General features: G+C 29.2%; 1 protein-coding gene across 3 annotated transcripts in view; it reads right to left on the minus strand.

Annotated features, from left to right (window-relative positions):
• LOC129976435 (extracellular serine/threonine protein CG31145-like) overlaps nucleotides 1-17,322 on the minus strand; it is a 228,481-nt gene that overhangs the window by 1,475 nt on the left and 209,684 nt on the right. The window contains exons 6-9 of one of the 3 annotated variants that reach the window (XM_056090003.1): nucleotides 11,974-12,086; nucleotides 9,423-9,716; nucleotides 5,854-5,935; nucleotides 1,663-3,159 (exon numbers count right to left, since the gene is read on the minus strand). In XM_056090003.1, the coding sequence (XP_055945978.1) occupies nucleotides 2,868-3,159; nucleotides 5,854-5,935; nucleotides 9,423-9,716; nucleotides 11,974-12,086 (781 nt within the window). In that variant the 3' untranslated portion in view covers nucleotides 1,663-2,867. Of the gene's footprint in view, nucleotides 1-1,662; nucleotides 3,160-3,504; nucleotides 4,442-5,853; nucleotides 5,936-9,422; nucleotides 9,717-11,973; nucleotides 12,087-17,322 lie in introns of those variants that run through there. The other 2 variants (XM_056090002.1, XM_056090004.1) reach the window with 2 other exon arrangements.

The raw sequence follows: 17,322 nt of genomic DNA on the forward strand, positions 1-17,322 counted from the left end.
TTTTTTAGCTGCAATTATTGCATTGTGTTAGTTTAGAAATAAATAAATCACTGAGTCTGTAAAGACTGAAATTTTATATCTAAAGCAATGAATGAAAAAGGAAAGGAATAATTTATGAGATTCGATATCTTTTTATTGTGTTTGGCAGAGATGTGATAATTTTCTAAAAAATATATATGTTCAGATTTTCTTTTATTGAGTAGTATTTTGTCTTTCAGAAATGAGTCGATTTATTTAAAGATTTATATAATTTGCAAATTAATTAGATAAAAGCACTTTAACCCTTTAAAGGGCCATTTTTTTTCTAGTCATATTATGGTAAAATATTTTTAGGCTTAGAATAAGAAAAGGGATTCATTTAGCTTATTAGATAAATTTAATTTGATTAATTAATTAAGTAACAAATCAAGACATTTTGTGTGAGATAAAGAACTGAAGCATGTAAGTTTCTGTCTTTCTAAAAAAAATTGTCAGAACTTATGCCAACCTACATAAATTCATACAAAGATTGATAAATTTATTGGGAAGCATACTTCCCACAGCCTTAGAAAGTGTTGATAAAAAATGTATTTGTTCTCTAAAATTTTTTTAAACAAAACATAAGTAGTTCTAACAATGGGCATTCTCTCCGTGTCTCCCTCTGTTTTGCTTGCATATTATAACAAACGTTTTTAGGCTTTCTTTTAAAGATTACCTTCCATTTTTGAACCTTCATAATGGGCTGTTAGGAACAAATTATGATGGTATTTCAACTTGGACCTTATTCTCCATATCATATAGATCTTAAGAATATTTTACCTCATTAAAAAACATCTTCCTGCAGTTCCCGTGAAATCTCACCAATTTTTAATTAAAATAATACTTTATTTTCATTGAATGAAAGCCATAAAATGCACGTTAATAAAAGAATGTCCTACTTTGAATATATTATTTATGGTAGTAATGCAATGTAAAAATTAATGAATTTTTATTTAATCTGCTAAATTTATGTATAATCCAAGTATAAATGTAAAATTATTTAAATTTTTATAATAAAATATGTAAGTTATTGTGATTACTGTGTATTGCACTGCTAAGAAGATTATCATCAGGATATTTGTCATTCCATAAATGCATTAACAGTTTTTGATTATTTAAAATATTTTTTAAAGTTAAAGTGCATGCTAAATGGCATTAGTTTTAATAAATAATAATCTGTGAGAATTTAATAAATTTATTCTGAAATATTTTTAGTGTCTAGAGGCAAAACATTCAATGACAACCTATTGTGAAATTGAAAATTCAAAGAACATATTTTGAGAAGTTGCATCAAATGGAAAGGCATAAAAGAAAACTTAAAACCAAAATGTAAATTATTCACAACATTACCAAGAGAGAAAGAAAAAGCAAGCAGGCAAGAAAAAGATCTGTAGCATAGTAAGTTGAGTAAAATGAATAGTTTGTTTCAATTGAAAAGAATATTCTTTTTACCTTTATACTAACTATTTTTAAGATATCATGCATTTCATTAGTAATGTTAAAGAATATGTTAGTATATTTGAAAAAGGGAAAGTGTGGTTAGGGTAAATTGTACTAAATGTTAGTAAGCTTTGATGAGATTGCTTTGAAAATATTAGGTGTTAAATTTAGAAAGAAAACAGAGAAAGTTTATTAATTATTTTTATTCTCTTGCAGAAATTTACACAGATAACAATACAAGAATACATTCAAATAGTTTGAGTGTTCATACTTATCAAAAAACAATGAGTATAACAAAAGCATAATGCTGAAGACTAGAAAGAATTTGAACCACCCCTTACCTAAACACATTGAATCAATTTTCACTCATTCATTCATTAAATTAACATAAAAGGAACATTTTAAACACAATCTTTTCATAGTTGAATTTTGACTAGAAGCTGTACAAGATTTATAAAGTTAAAGAAATGGCAAGAAAATCATGCTGTTTGATTTTTTGATTTTTAAGTAAACAATATTAACTTTCAAATGTTAGTAAAATAAAGAATACTTATATATTTTATTTTTAATTCCAACTAATTGTGTGTTATTGGTATCTTTTCCTACTGTGTTCTTATTTTGAAAGTGTTAAAACTATACATTTTGAATCAAATAATTGTTTTGAATTAATTTTTTGAATGCTAGGATTAATAAATTTATAATTTGAAATATGATTTTTTGTGTGTTTTTGAATTGGATTTTAAATTAAAAATTTTGTAGTTAAAGCATCTTATCTTGAAAGACCCATTATAATCTTAATTTTTTTTTTTTGGCACTTTGGCAAATGTTTTTTAGGATACATTAAAAAATATTTTACATATAATGTTTCGGTCAATGAAGACTTACATTCATTTGATCATCATGATATGTATTAATTGACGATTATTTATTTCCTTAAAACTTTTTACAAATTGTACAATATTGGTCATCAGCTGATCCAGAGAATTGAAGTGTAATTATGTAATAGTTAGCCATGTTCTCTTGCCCAGGGCTGTTGAGCCCTTTCTGATCAACATAAAAGTGATTCATTCTATTGAATGTTTACAAAACAGTGGTAAGATAAGGTAAACTCGCCAAAGATTAACGTCAAAATTTAGGATATTTGAAAACGTTGCTAAATCGGATACTACGTGTTGAATGAAATGATTTTTTTAAAAAATTGTCCTTGGAATATACTAATAGAAGAATATTTCATTCTTGTAAATCAGTTAAATTCATAAATTGGCTCAAGTTTGCTCAAAGATTTTATAATTTTGATATGGTGATTGCCATGTTATAGTAAGCTGTACATTTTTTTAAAAACTATATTTTTTCTTATAAACATTAATATTATATAATTTTGCATATTTTTTTGAGGACTTTTTACATGATCATGGCATATCCATTAGATCGTCTAGAAATATTAATTGTGGTCCATTTGTTCGTTCACAACTTCTTACACTCTGAAGAATATGGACAACGCGACGATCCATTGCTTCGAGATGGGATTCTGGCAGCACAGGTGCAAGAGGATCATTAGCCATGCTCTCTCGCATAAGGTCGCTAAGCCTTTTCTGGCCAATGTAGAATTGAAACAGTCGATTGAATGTGGATAAGCGGAAGACACAACATTGTAACAGTGGTAACAAAATGGTAAACTCATCAAAGTTAGGCCGCCAAAACCTAGAGTGGTTTGAAAATTTTGAGAAATCAGAAACTATAAATAGAATCAAAAACTTCAGATTTGAATTTTTTCGTTGGAAAAAAAAATAATAAGACACTTAAAATTATGCATTTTTTAAAAGGATTTTTTTTTTTTTTTCAAAAACATTGAAAAAAAATTGGGAAATTTTCTGTGAATTATTCCTTAACGTTATATACATATTTTTTTTCCTGTAAATTTTTTCTCTTTGGGAAGATATAGGCTTTTTATAAATGTTTTAAAAAAAATTGAGTTATTTTAAGTAATCAAAAAAAAAAAAAACGAATTTTATTCGAATTCGAATATGCCTTCGATATCAATAAAAAGTGTTTACTCGGAATTTAAAATATGAATTTGTCTTAGAAATTTGATGCAGCATCTAATAAAAAAAAGTTATTTGGGTATATACAATTATTTAAAATTTTTAAAGTTTCTTATTGCTCACATTATAGACAACTTAAAAACTCATAAAATTATTTATAGCCTTTTCAATTATAGCATTTCAGACTAATTTTCAGTATGAATACAGACTAATTTTCCAATTCAATTTAACTGTTAAAAAATCCTGTTATAATTTTTGAAACCAACATCCAAAAAAATATAGAAATCAAAACGGGTTTTCACCTAATAACAATAAAAAAAGCTGCCTGCAAAAGTTATTTCAAAGTCATTATTCTTTCTTATAAATTAGGAACATAAACACCTAAGATTATGCAAAATAAAAGATGATCAAAAAAATTAATGGAAATCCTAGCCATTATCCAATCATGAGTGAATTTTTTTCGTTCCTTAGTCGTGGGAGTTATCTTGCGAAGAATCACAGAAAGACGTCAAAACTGAAATATTTCCAAGATATTTTGGTTGTTTATGTCACAAAAAAAATTCCATAATATCGGATTCCTGGTAAAGTTTTTGAACACAACTGTTCGATCCTATTAGTCTGGAACTATTTTGATGGTCATATTTCGATAGAATGGGTAATCCAGTACATCGTCCAGGAGTACTCCAGCAGGTTCGTTAACTTTTATACAACTGCTTATGCATTCTAGAATTTTTTCAACCCGGCGGTCCAGAGCTTCGAGATGGGATTCTATGAGCACAGGAGCCACTGGATCATTGGCCATGCTTTCGCGCATGAGGTCGCTAAGCCGTTTGGGGCCAATGTGGAATGAGTATAGGCGGTTGAATGTGGATAGTCGGACGACACAACATTGTAAGAGTGGCAAAATAATGGTAAACTCGTCATCAGAATATTTCCCAAACCTAGAGTGGTTCGAAAATTGCAAGCAATCAGCAACCGTATAAATTATAGGAAAATTCAGAAGTTTGAGAATAAGTTAAGTTGTTTTGAATTGCATAAAGTGTTGGGTTATATTTTTCTTCGATATATTTACTTTTAAACTATGTAATTCTTTTTCTGAATCGTGTGCTGGTATTTTCCATCAACCCATTGCTTGTAAAGCTTAAGCCACCGCTGCTTATCCCGCGACTTAGATTGGCAATCAATCCATTTTCTATTGCATCCCGCGTTTTTCACAGATTAGAGTGTTTATTTTTACGATTACAGATTTTTATTATTTCATATTATTACCGTGTAACATATAGTACCAGTTCACGTTTGGAAATATTTGAACTTATTTGCGAACATCGCATTTAAATAGTGATTTTAGAGATATCTCAAATTTTATGGTATTGATTTATAGTGGTGTTTTGAAATACATTTTTTTATTTGGAATTATATTTAATAAATGCTTTTTTTTTTAATATTACTATACAGATTTGGTGGAGTCTCAAATTTTAATTTTCCATATTTATTTGCTTCACTAAATATCATTCCTGCACATTTAATTTCTTCCCCACCCCTTCAAATATCCAAATAACAAGGAAATGTGACACTTTTTTTTTTTAAATATATGTGTAATTATTAATCAGTTTTAGACATTATTTAGAGAAATATCATAAAAATAATATTAATAAAATCTTTAATACTGATGATGCAGATTAATAACATAAGCACATTTATTTGTAAAAATATTTTCTATCATCTTCAAGGAGTAAAGACAAGATTTATTTATTTATTTATATTTGATTCTTCGTTGAATAAAATCACTGTATTCAGCATGAATGCAAATATTGATATAAGAGTTGTTTTTTCTGGGGGTGGGTGGGTATATTTATCCAAATTTAGTGTTTGAATCTAATATAATGCATATTCTTTAAAACTTTAGAGAGAATGTGTTTATCATGTGCAATAGAGATGTCAAAATAATTTTGAATATTAATTATTTTCCTGCAAAAAATTAGATCAGAAGACCATGTTTTAAAGTATAATTGTCCAATTTAATCTTTTATATTATAAATATTAATTTAATAGATTTGACTGTTACTATTAAAATATTAATAAATTAAAATATTAAAATATAATTTCCTTAAAAACAAGATTTTTCCTTATTTTTTTTTTATATACCTTGTTCATTTTTTGAAGGACTGAAGTAAAATTATCTTTGATAAATTAACATTGAACGTTAATTTTTAATAAATTTACATAATTTTATAAAATAAACATTGAAAATAAATTTATTTATAGTGGGTATTTTTTGTATGTGTTTTGCTATATGTTCTTTGTATAACATTGAGTTTATTACAAGAAAATAAATATTACTTGAAGAACTTACCCTCTACCATTATCCAAATGAATGAGAGCACTATCATTACCAAATGTTTGAATTTCGTCATAGTGATGGCGATCCATGTTTCCTGGAAGAAGAGAACGTGATACTTAATAATACATTCTGCAAAAATATTGGTCATTAAGAGATGTTCCCGCCTAAATGGATTATTGTTCTTTTAACAATATCTCAGATATAATTATCACTAATTAACTAATGTAGTAGAAAATTTCATGCACATTGGTAATGTGCTTAAAATTTTTTTTAAAAAAACTTGTTATTTGTTGTACACTTTTGATGTAAATATATAATAACATAAAAGTTTGGTTTCCTTGCAGTGGGATCTTCTTTATCCATAAATGTTCATAAACACTCTCAAATCTAAACTAATCACTGAAATCGTCTTGAATATGATAAGTGCAGATCTCAGCTCATTAACCTTTGCTAATGAGCTGAGGTCGCAGACCAGAAGAGTGGATTTATTTTTGACTCTGATCAGCGTAACAATTATATAAAATACTTTTCTAATGGGACATAAAAACACCCGTTTCTTTAAAATGCTGGGTTACTATTCTTCTATTATTTTTATTGAATTGGTATATTTAATTTTCTTTACACTATCGTCTCTAGTGGTTGGAAAGATCAAATGTTAAAATTACATTTTGTTGAAATTTACCATTTGGTGTTCCTATCTGCTTTCATGTATTCACACCTAAGAACATCTTTGTTATACGATCTTTTGCTCTGTGAACCAGGGCCGTATTAAGTTCTCTAGTGGAACTGTCTTATAATACAAATCATGGAACTTTCCTTTTCCTTTCCTTACTTCCAAAACTGAATTTTTTTTTAAAATTAATCTCTGGAGAATCAGTAATAAATTTTGATATGCTGAAATAATAAAACATAATCAGTGTCTCTTTCAAGAAAATTTTCAGTATTTTGCCTATAAAGAATTGTTAATGTAATTTTACACTTTGTATTTCTATTAAAAAGTGATTCCTCAGCAAAATATAATTTTTTTTTAAAATTCAGATTCTTAGTAACTGAAGTTTATATTCCAAAATTATTTTCATTTTGTTACTATGGTATATCTTGATAATTAACTGCATTTTTATGATTTCTGTTTTTAATTGATTTAATATTATTTTGAGTATTTTTATTTATGAAAAAAAACAACTGAAGAACGGAATTTAAGTGTTAAAAGGACTGAGAAAAAATAGTAACAGGAACCATTCAATAAGGATGCAAAATTTAAATCTTGGAAGATCTCACCATTTACTGTTAATTCCAGTTTCGAGCTAATTGATATTCCTAGTCCACCTGCTGAACAGGCGATAATCACAGATATAATCGATATTAACTAAATAGTTTACAGCCCAACAAGATTTTTTAGAGAAAAAAAAAGCTGTGCAACGATATATGTTTTGGTTCTCATTTTTATAACTGAATGATCAAAAAATAAAAAAACACGTTTAACAATAATAAAATTTTTGGACATTATAAATGAAATGAAAATTTTAACTGTCAAAAATGGGAAGAGGCTTCGGGTATAGATGACATAGTCCCCAGTCTTAGGGGAGCAGCCGTAGTGACTATCTGTTAATGCACGTATAACCATATTTTTAAAGCCAAATAGAAATACAAAAATGCCATGCTTCGAGCGCTATCTGCACTTTCGAATTATTGATGACGATTTGGAGTGAAAGAATAATCCATATCTTGGGCGCCACTTATTCTTGCTAAACTCTGAACAAATGTTTCAGATTAACTTTTATTTTTACTTTCTCGTAGACGAAGTAAAGGAAGAGTAGGTAACGTAACCTTCTAAAAGTTACAATTCGAAATTTTGTTGAATTTCCGCATTTTAGATCTTACGGAATCTGATTTTTTTTAAAACCGCGGCAAGGAGGTGGATTCTATTTGCCCACGTGAAGCAATTAACATAAAAATTTAGGTCAAAAGTTTCTTTCATTTTGTGGATTTGCATGAAATTCTGTCGTTAAAAAGTCCGTCCACACATCTCAAAAATGCGATGAATTATTACAATGATGAAATTCTGAACTTGCGTCATATTGAGGAAATATATTAGAAAGTCGAGTACAAAATGTTGTTGGTTGTATAAATTTTTACTTTTTAGACTACTACTGTATTTTCCTTGACACACTCGCACAGATGAATACTTTTATATAATTATGCGTTAATTAATAACTGCATTGCATGTCATGATCAAATTCAACATTTCCCTATCAGCACACATTGAAAAAGCACAGTACTTTAGGCATGCATAGGATATTCAATTCGAAATGGTTTAGTTAAAGACATTTCTGAATGAAAAATGTCAGAGCGATTGCCGTCATTGAGAAAAATCTTGACTTGACAATTAAAAAAAAATGTTAAAATTCTTATTTTATTTTCAAATAATATCGTATTGTAATACGTTAAGAAAATAAATACTTTTGAAGGGAGAGTTAAATAATTTACATTAATAAAATTCGAATTATAATCTGTTGTTATACAAAATTACGTTATCTAATAAATGAATCCCCACGAAGTTCAGTATTTAAATATTCCTGAGTGGCCCATTTTTGAAGGACGCATTTAGAATTTTAGACCCAAGATGCCATATTGATTTCCCGAGTACACAATCGATGAAAGCTAAGGAAGTCATTGAGTTGGAAAGTGCTTTAACTCTACTTGGCGCTTATATTATCTCGCTTGCCCTACCCGAATGCATTCAAAATTAAACTAAATGAACATCGTCACAACAGCACCGAGGAGTGACCTGAGTTGATTTTTAATGGCCATCAAAGTCTACTTGGATGTCTATCCTTGGAATAATGGAAACCTTGTCTACTTGGCACTCATACTAAAGTGAAGCTTGACTCATTCGAACATTTTAGTTCTAATTCATAGATAATTCGAATTTTTACTGGCTTCTTAAGTTTCCTATTAAAATATCATCTAAAATTCGGATTTAATTCATATTTTTATTTTTGAATTCTAATTAAACAAGTGGAGTTTTTCTGTTTCTAAATTACTTTCGTTAATCTGTACCTTGCGTCTCCTTGGTCATGAATAAATAATGTGTGAGATCCTTAATTCATTCAAGGAATTTACTATTACAGAAAACCATCAGAAGAAAAAAAAATCTAACTTTTTAAAAATTTGAACACGTTAGATCTACACTATTTATTTTGAAGTTTTATCATACAATTACTCTATTAAAAGTACTTATACTGTTTGCTTATAAAACTATCTTTCATTAATATTGAAATAATTACTTAATTTGTTTTAAATTATTATTATTTTCACGATATTTATTGAAATTACTATTTATTAAGTATGTATTATTGATAAAAACTATTAAAATATTAGAAGTAAATCTTTATTGGCCGTTTAAAAACTGTTAATTTTCTCATCATGTATTCAAATTTAGATCCAGTTATTAATTCGAATTTTTGGATAAATCGAATGTTTAATGTGACACCAAATTAACCTATTCCCATTGTATTAATGAAGATTGGTTCTACCCACTCTATTAATGAAGAATGGTTCTAGATGCCATTCTGTCTTACCTGTTAGGTAATCCATGATGTGAAGATCCATGAGATCGTAAATTCTTCGTCCATGGTTGTAAGGTGCGACCGTCTTGACCTGGTTGACGCAGTAAAAGCTGTCCGTCTCCCAAGCTGCCTTTCGTCGCTTGTTGTACGATCTCCTCCAAGGACTTCGGATCGGCTTCCTCTCCAGGACATTCCTCGGGGGCAACCAGACGGACAAACTGCCCTCCAGCATGTGGGGATCGCCACAGATGGCATGAGAGGTATCGCAGTAGTACGTGCACTGACCGTGAAAGCAGACATTGCCCGCTATACAAAGAAAAAGAATTTGGTTAAAGTATACAATAAAAGATCAATTAGTTGTTGTTTCTTATGACACTTGTCACGGACAAGCCCGCTGTTCGAAGACTGCCTATTTAAGCTTGAGGGGGGAGCGCCTCTTGTTTTTATCTTAGAGCCAACTAGGGCCAAGAGTACGACTTGACTACACACACGTCACAACCCTTTTTACGGGGCGGACTTCATTTACTCATCCACAGATCGTAATTGAGACTTGAATCAGAGAACGATCGCCCCTATTCCAGTACCCCCAGTGGTATTACTCTCGACATGGAGGACTTTGTGACCACGATAGATTTATACGCACGTGAGCCACTAAGCACGCGGAGAATCTTCGGCTGGCTGGGTTCGAACTCGCAACCTAAGGGACGCGAATCCAACGCTCTACCAACCAGGCTATCCTGGCCTAAAAGATCAATTAGTAGGCCTTTCTACCGAGGTCTTTGTTAATCGAATTGATACTAGAATAAATTGATCAATTTTTATCAAAGTTGGTATTGGAGCCGTTTTTCACGATGCAAAAGTTTGTAAAATATCGTTTTTGGGAGGCGTTTTAATTTAAAAAGTTAATGAAAGAAGAAAAAACTCAGTTATATTATAAAATACTTCATTTGTTGTATGAGCAAATTCCGTTGGGATATTTTCACTTACATCCCATTTACCCTTCATTTCTGCTGTGTACTATTTGTATGAGTGGCCACCTACATGGCACTTATTACGCAGACGCTCTTTGAATGTGACCGATGGAGGATTTGTATTTTTATGATCATGTGATTGTTTTTTTTTTCTATGTTCGAGTATACTAATAAAAAGGGCACTTAGACTTGAATGTAATATTTCTTATCAATTGACTCTGTGCATAATGCTTCTCCAATAATAACTAACAAATCCCATTTCCCTATTAGCTCGAAATGCCAAACAACATTGTCACGATATTTTCACAACTACAATATTCTCCGGCATTCAAAATATCGAAGAACGTCGTGGAGATATCGGGAAATATCTTGTGTTAATAGGGATATTTTCGTGGAGAAATGACTCTGCGATTGTGTCAGAAAGTTTCACATTGTTAAGAAGGCGATAAGCTACTTTTGGGAACATCTTTAATGATTAAGAAAATGAAAGCAACGGTGAAAATTCGAGAATCTTCTTATGAGAAATTGTATAAATAATAAAAGATTTTGTTACAAATATTAGCGCTTGATTATACTAGCGGTCTTATTTTTGTTATTTCAATTAACAATTTCGAATATTTTGTAAAAGAAAAGAAATGATGTTTTTATATTTACCGTCTTTTAAACCAGTTTTCGATTAAGTGATGCAATTATAGTTCCAGTTTATTGGGTATAGATCCAGTAGTTAGCTTACAATATTAGACTATAATTAGGTCACAAATACAGTTAAACAAAACCTAACTAGTTGCTCTTACAAAATTTCCATAGTTAGCTCACAAATAACAAATTGAAGATATTTATTATTTCAATAGTTTTAATTTCACCTTAGCCATCTGTAAATTTATCTCCGGTGTACGTTAAAATTAAAAATTACGCTATAATCGCTTAACTAATTTTTAAAGACGATAAATTGCCAAATATGGTAACCTAGCTGTACTCTTTAGCTAATATTTGGCGAATTTCTTACTGTAGGGAAGATTGGCTATAAATCTGTACCGTGCTCTAAAATTTTATCACTATGTTTTAACAGAATATATATATGTAATGTTATCTCTTAATTTAATTTCAATCCTAATTAATTTCCTGAATTTTATCTTAATTTAGCTCATGTTAACTTTATTTTAAAATGTTCTCTTATTCCCTGATCCAATTCCCACTTTTTCATTTAATTAATTCTAACACACGCGTAGCAAAACTGCTGACTCCTCAGTTGCCGCACCAGGAACATAAGGAGAAAAATATCTAACATTCACACTTACTTTTCAAAGATACCTAAGATTCCATTGCCTAAATCGACACATGACAAAGAAATCTCTATTAAAAACTCATAGTAAAATCACTGAAGGGAAAAACTTCTGTTTCTTTTGCTCTAGTGTCGCAATGTAAACTGATGCTCCGCTTACCGCTTTTTCTCTGTACAAATTATGACACCCGTGGTGAAATAAATCGAAGTTAAAATTCCAAAAGCTCCATCTTTTCGGCCAAGCATTGTTAAAACATGTTTTCGTATATATATATATATAAGACAAATGAACAAAAACGGGCATACTGACCTGGGGAGATGAAAAATGTTTTATGCAGGTCCGGTTCTACCAAAGGATACAATTCTTCAGATATGTTCACTTTTCTGCCCACGCATGGAGGTGTTCTTCGGAAGCCCAGGAGTCTGGAAATATGAAAGAAAAATTATAAAATCTTGTTATAATTGCGTCATTTATCGAAAAATAAATGAGACTACGGTGAGCAAGCGTCAATTTGTACCAACTACGCCATTCTGGCGAAAAGACAAACGGGACTGCAGTAAAACACCGATGGTTGGTGGTTTCCTTAAAAAGTTTCGCTTGTATTAGCTTGTTAAGTCGCGCTGTAATGTTTTGTTCTATGTATTCTGCGAGTCTTATTCATATATATTTCGCTGCCAGTCAAGAATTAAAAAAGAAAGTTTTGAAAATCCATAGTAAAAAAGAGAGTTTTGAAAATCCATAGTAAAAAAAGAAAGTTTTGAAAATCCATAGTAAAAAAAGAAAGTTTTGAAAATCCATAGTAAAAAAAAGAAAGTTTTGAAAATCCATAGTAAAAAAGAAAGTTTTGAAAATCCATAGAGACTCCTTTTTGTTTTTTCTTAACCAAAGGCAGTACTGGATTTTGACTTGACTTGACTTGACTAATGACTTTTATTTAACTTGACTTGTTTTGTGTTGATGAATTTTTAAACGATTTTCACACACTTTATGACATGCTAAAAGTTAAGAAAATTTGTACACTTAAGTACTTTTGATGACCATAATACTATTTTATTATTTTCTGAATTCAATAATCAGTTAATTAATGAATTTCATTAAAATTTGAATCTATTCACGTGGCATTACCTTGTGCTGAATTAAAGAACAATTCTATTCAAGTGTTCTTAATATTTGATATAAAAAATTGAAAATTCATGACAAAAAAATAGAAAATTATTGAAATTAAAAAATTTCTTCTTAGTAGACTAAAGAAAATGCGTTTTTTATTCAGGTTTTTTTAACATAAAAATACAATGTTATAAATAAAATTACTTTAGTTAATTATCATTTAAACAGATGTTACTGTCAAAGTTGCGCGGTGCATTTTTCACCATTTATGATCGCAATGATTTAAACAATATAATTTAATTAATTAATATTCTGTATAATTGAATTACACATTTAAAATTAAAGTATTATATTTCCATGGAACATTTGCTTTGATATTATAACGAACAGGAAATATAGCATCATAAGTGACGATATCGCTCGTTGTTATCTATGAAATGTTAATTGAATTATTATTACCTATAATATCATAGATGATTTTTTAATATATTTTTTTCGGAAATATTGCTATTTATTCTGGATCATACAATTTGCCCTTTTCGTAATATCACTTTTAATTATCATATTAAAATTTATAATAGATAATAAATATTATTTAACTAGTAATTTCAATGAAATGTTAAATGTTCAAATTATATTTTTGCCTTTAATTTAAAGAACAATATTTTGGAAGTTACTGTTTTTAGCGTACTTAATCTTGCTAAAATATTCCATTTTATTTGCCCATTAAAATTCGTAAAACAGTCATTTTAACAGTAATCCTAAAAATTCATTTTTTAAAAGAATTTCTAAGAATATTTATATAAATTTATACATTTTAATAATATTACACATAATTTTTGTTAATATACTTTATTAATAAAAAATAACCTATTTCTTCAGCCTTTAGAATAAAAGTTATCTTTTGCTTTAACTTGATGATGATGAACTTTATGATAATAAAAGTTATTGCGACAAAAATATCGAAATATTTTAAATAGGAGAAATTAAAAGTTATGGCGACAAATATATCGAAATATTTTAAATAGGAGAAATTAAAATCCCTTTATCCGTTCATATTTAAATTTAATAATAATTTTTTCGTCCACTATCTGGAAGTTATGTTTTTATGAAAAAGAATAAAATATTTTAATATTTTCAATAATTAAACATTACCGAATCACTTAATTATAAATATATTTTGATTCCAAAAAACAACGCCATTTGACAGCGAATTTGTAAAATAAATAAATGAATACTTCTTTATCATGAGATGTATTAATAATAAGAAAGTATAAAACGAATTTATCAAAATCCGGAAGTCATTCAAAACAAAATCAAAAACCTGAAAGCATTGAAAACAAAGAAATAAAATCAAATGGATTCAATAGGAAAATAAAACTTTAAATGTTCATTAAAAAAACAACAAATTGAAACTGCTTTACACATAAAGTAATTACAAAGTAAAAATTAGTTCATACACAACATAAATTGAAACTGTGTTAACATTCATTAAAACTGCGTAAACATGAGTAATTCATTCATGAGTAAACATGCGTGCATTCATTAAAACTGCGTAAACATTCATTAAAAAAACATAAATTGAAACTGCGTTACACATAAAGTAATTACAAAGTAAAAATTAATTGGCATACACAACTCATTTTTACTTTCTTGTATATAAAGAGAAAAATATGGTAAGTTTCAAAATATTTGGCCTCGAGATGGTGTAGAATCAGACCATCTTGAGTACAAAAAAAATACACTTTTAGCATTATACTTATTTATGAACTCGATAAATCAAAAACACTTTCGTGTAGACGGTTAAAATTTGGTACATACCTTTAATATTAAATTTGTAAACTTCTATCAAATTTTGTAAATTTCTATCAATTTTTCAAACAGAAAAATCTGTCTGTTCGATTGTTCGAATATTAGTGATAGTAATAACTACAAAGGCTAGATAAATAAAATTTAATATTCAAATTTAGCATCGAAAATGTAAATCTATATCAAATTTGGAATAAAACCCATCAAAGAATTGACCTCCTGCCGGTATGCGTATTTTATAAACGAGACATAATAAAACTGCTTATACATATAAACGAGATAACTCAAAAATGCAACGATTTAAATAAATGAAATTTGGTATATGATCTTGTTACGGATGTTTTAACTTTGTATCAAATTTTGGCTTCAGTTGTTCTAAAAGTAAATGTACAAACAAATGGTTTTCATCCTTATACTAAGATGCACAAAGCTCTCATATGTGAGAATATGAAAATAAAAATCTGTGTACTTGTGGCTCTTTCGGGAAAAAAAATGTAAGTTGGTTTTCTTTAATGTACTACGAAGCACAAAGTTCTCATATGTGAGAATATGAAAATAAGAATCCTTGCACTTGTGGCGTCGATCGCGGCTCTTTCGGGAAAAAAAAAAAAAAGCCACCACAATACAAGTTGGTTTCCTTCACTTTACTACGAAGTACAAAGCTCTCATGAGTGGGATTTTGAAAATAAAAATCTGCTCACTTTTGACGATCGTAGTCTTGCCCATGGTCTACAATTTTATGCATGGAGATAAAATTTTAATTAGAGAGTATATGAGAAAACTCGTGGAGACCACTTCTGCTGGTTTTATATGAATCTAATGTTTCATATAGTTGTAATGCCCATTTTATATGATCCTATTTTCGAAGTTATAAATTTTGGCTCCAACTGCTTCTGTATTAAACTGTTGGTGAATAGTTATATCACCAAGAGCTCACTTTTTAGTTCTTCAGCGTGATATTATCTGCAAAGTAAACGAATCTTAAACCTATTAATAAATAGAAAAGTCGATACTCAGAATCCATAATTCCTCGATCACGAAACCGATAGTTCTGGAATAAATCTTAATACTCTTTCGGCTTCACATAGGTGATCAGATATATATATACCATATGTACCAGAAAAATTCGATACATTTTTTCCGTTTCGCTGTTTAGAGGGTGAGTAGCTTCATGGAAAGTGCTTAACAAGTGCTCAAATTTGAAAACCATTGTTAAGCACCTTAGCCCTTAACTGGGGACGTGCGGTCTGTGAGACCGGTAGCGATGGGTTTTCGGTCACCCCTATTCTATTTTTAAATCAATTGAATGGATTGACCCTATAGCTTCCTGTTTTGTGACCTTCAGTACATGTGCACTTTTTCAACCGATTTCAGCGGATGCTTTTAAATAATTCAGTTATTTCTTTTAGCGCGGTCTCTAAGACCGCATCTCCCTGTTAGTGTCCCAGTTATAAATAAGGCTTAGCGTATGGCGCTAAAACTTGGGCCCCAAAATATCATTTAATTTACTGATCCTATTATGAAGCAGTGCTCCAGACACTTTTAAATGAAGCAAAAAGTGATTTTAGTGATAAGGATAATTGTACAGAAGAGTTTTTCGATGAAAGTTCGCATTCAACTGATTTTGATATACATGTTCAAACATAATTAATTTTTCTAGGGATAATGTATTTTGAAAATTTTATAAAATATATTAATATGCCAAGATATATGTATACATAATTTATAGGTTGATTTTTATACTAGTTCTTAACCTGTATGTTTAAAATGCCCTAGAAAATTGTGCTATGAAAGTCACACAAGCCGATAAAAAAGGGCCAATTTTACCCATTGTCAATTTTCTTATTTTTCATATAATTAAGGAATTTTACATTATATTGTCTTCTATATGCCTTCATATACTGTAAAAATAAATATGATTTGAAAAGAAAAAAGTAATATGTTTTTTCAAGAATATTATTTATCGTAACATGTAATTTCAGAAGAAAATGTATGTTCCAACGCATTTACTTTTTTCAATGATAATATATTTTCTATAACATATCTATATATCAAGAAAAATATCTTCAAAATAGATTGGCAGTTTTTCATACTAATACATTCATTAGAAAATTTAATTAGAGTGTAAAGAAATGCGGTCTCGTAGACCGCACCTCCCCATTTAAGGGTTAAAAGGGCTTAATTTTGAAAAAAGGTGCTTCATTTTCTAAAGAAATGCTAAGGAAGTTTTTGTTTTGTTTCTCCACACGTGGAAAAGAATTCGGAAGCATGGTCGCAAACAATTGTTCATCTATGTATCAAGAAAGTAAACCAACAAAAGGGAAGAATTCGGAGAAGGAATTCCAGGGTGACATACGGTTCATTTCAGTATTCTGAGACGACCACTTTTCGATGATTCTATCTCATTAAGGGGAGAGACGCGGAAGGATGAGCGCATTTCTGAAATTCTACGTCATTCTTTAACCTTGATACTTTTTGTTCAATTTTTTTTTTCACGTGTGTGTGAATATTAATCGTGTCGTTTTTGACCGTATTATTTTAATTCAGTCTGTGAGTAATCCGAGTTTATTTTATTGTTAAACTAGCCGCCTTTGGCGACCAGCCGGGTTCGCCAATCTTAATGTTCGTTTAAATTTTAATAATTAAATATTTTACGCAATTCCAACTTTAATAGATTCTTCAGCAAAATATTTTAAAACTTCAAATTTTGAGAGTCATATAATTCACTCATAATATTATAAA

This window comes from Argiope bruennichi, chromosome 7 (genome assembly GCF_947563725.1).
Source record: "Argiope bruennichi chromosome 7, qqArgBrue1.1, whole genome shotgun sequence".
In the NCBI taxonomy this organism is placed as follows: Eukaryota; Metazoa; Arthropoda; class Arachnida; order Araneae; family Araneidae; genus Argiope; species Argiope bruennichi.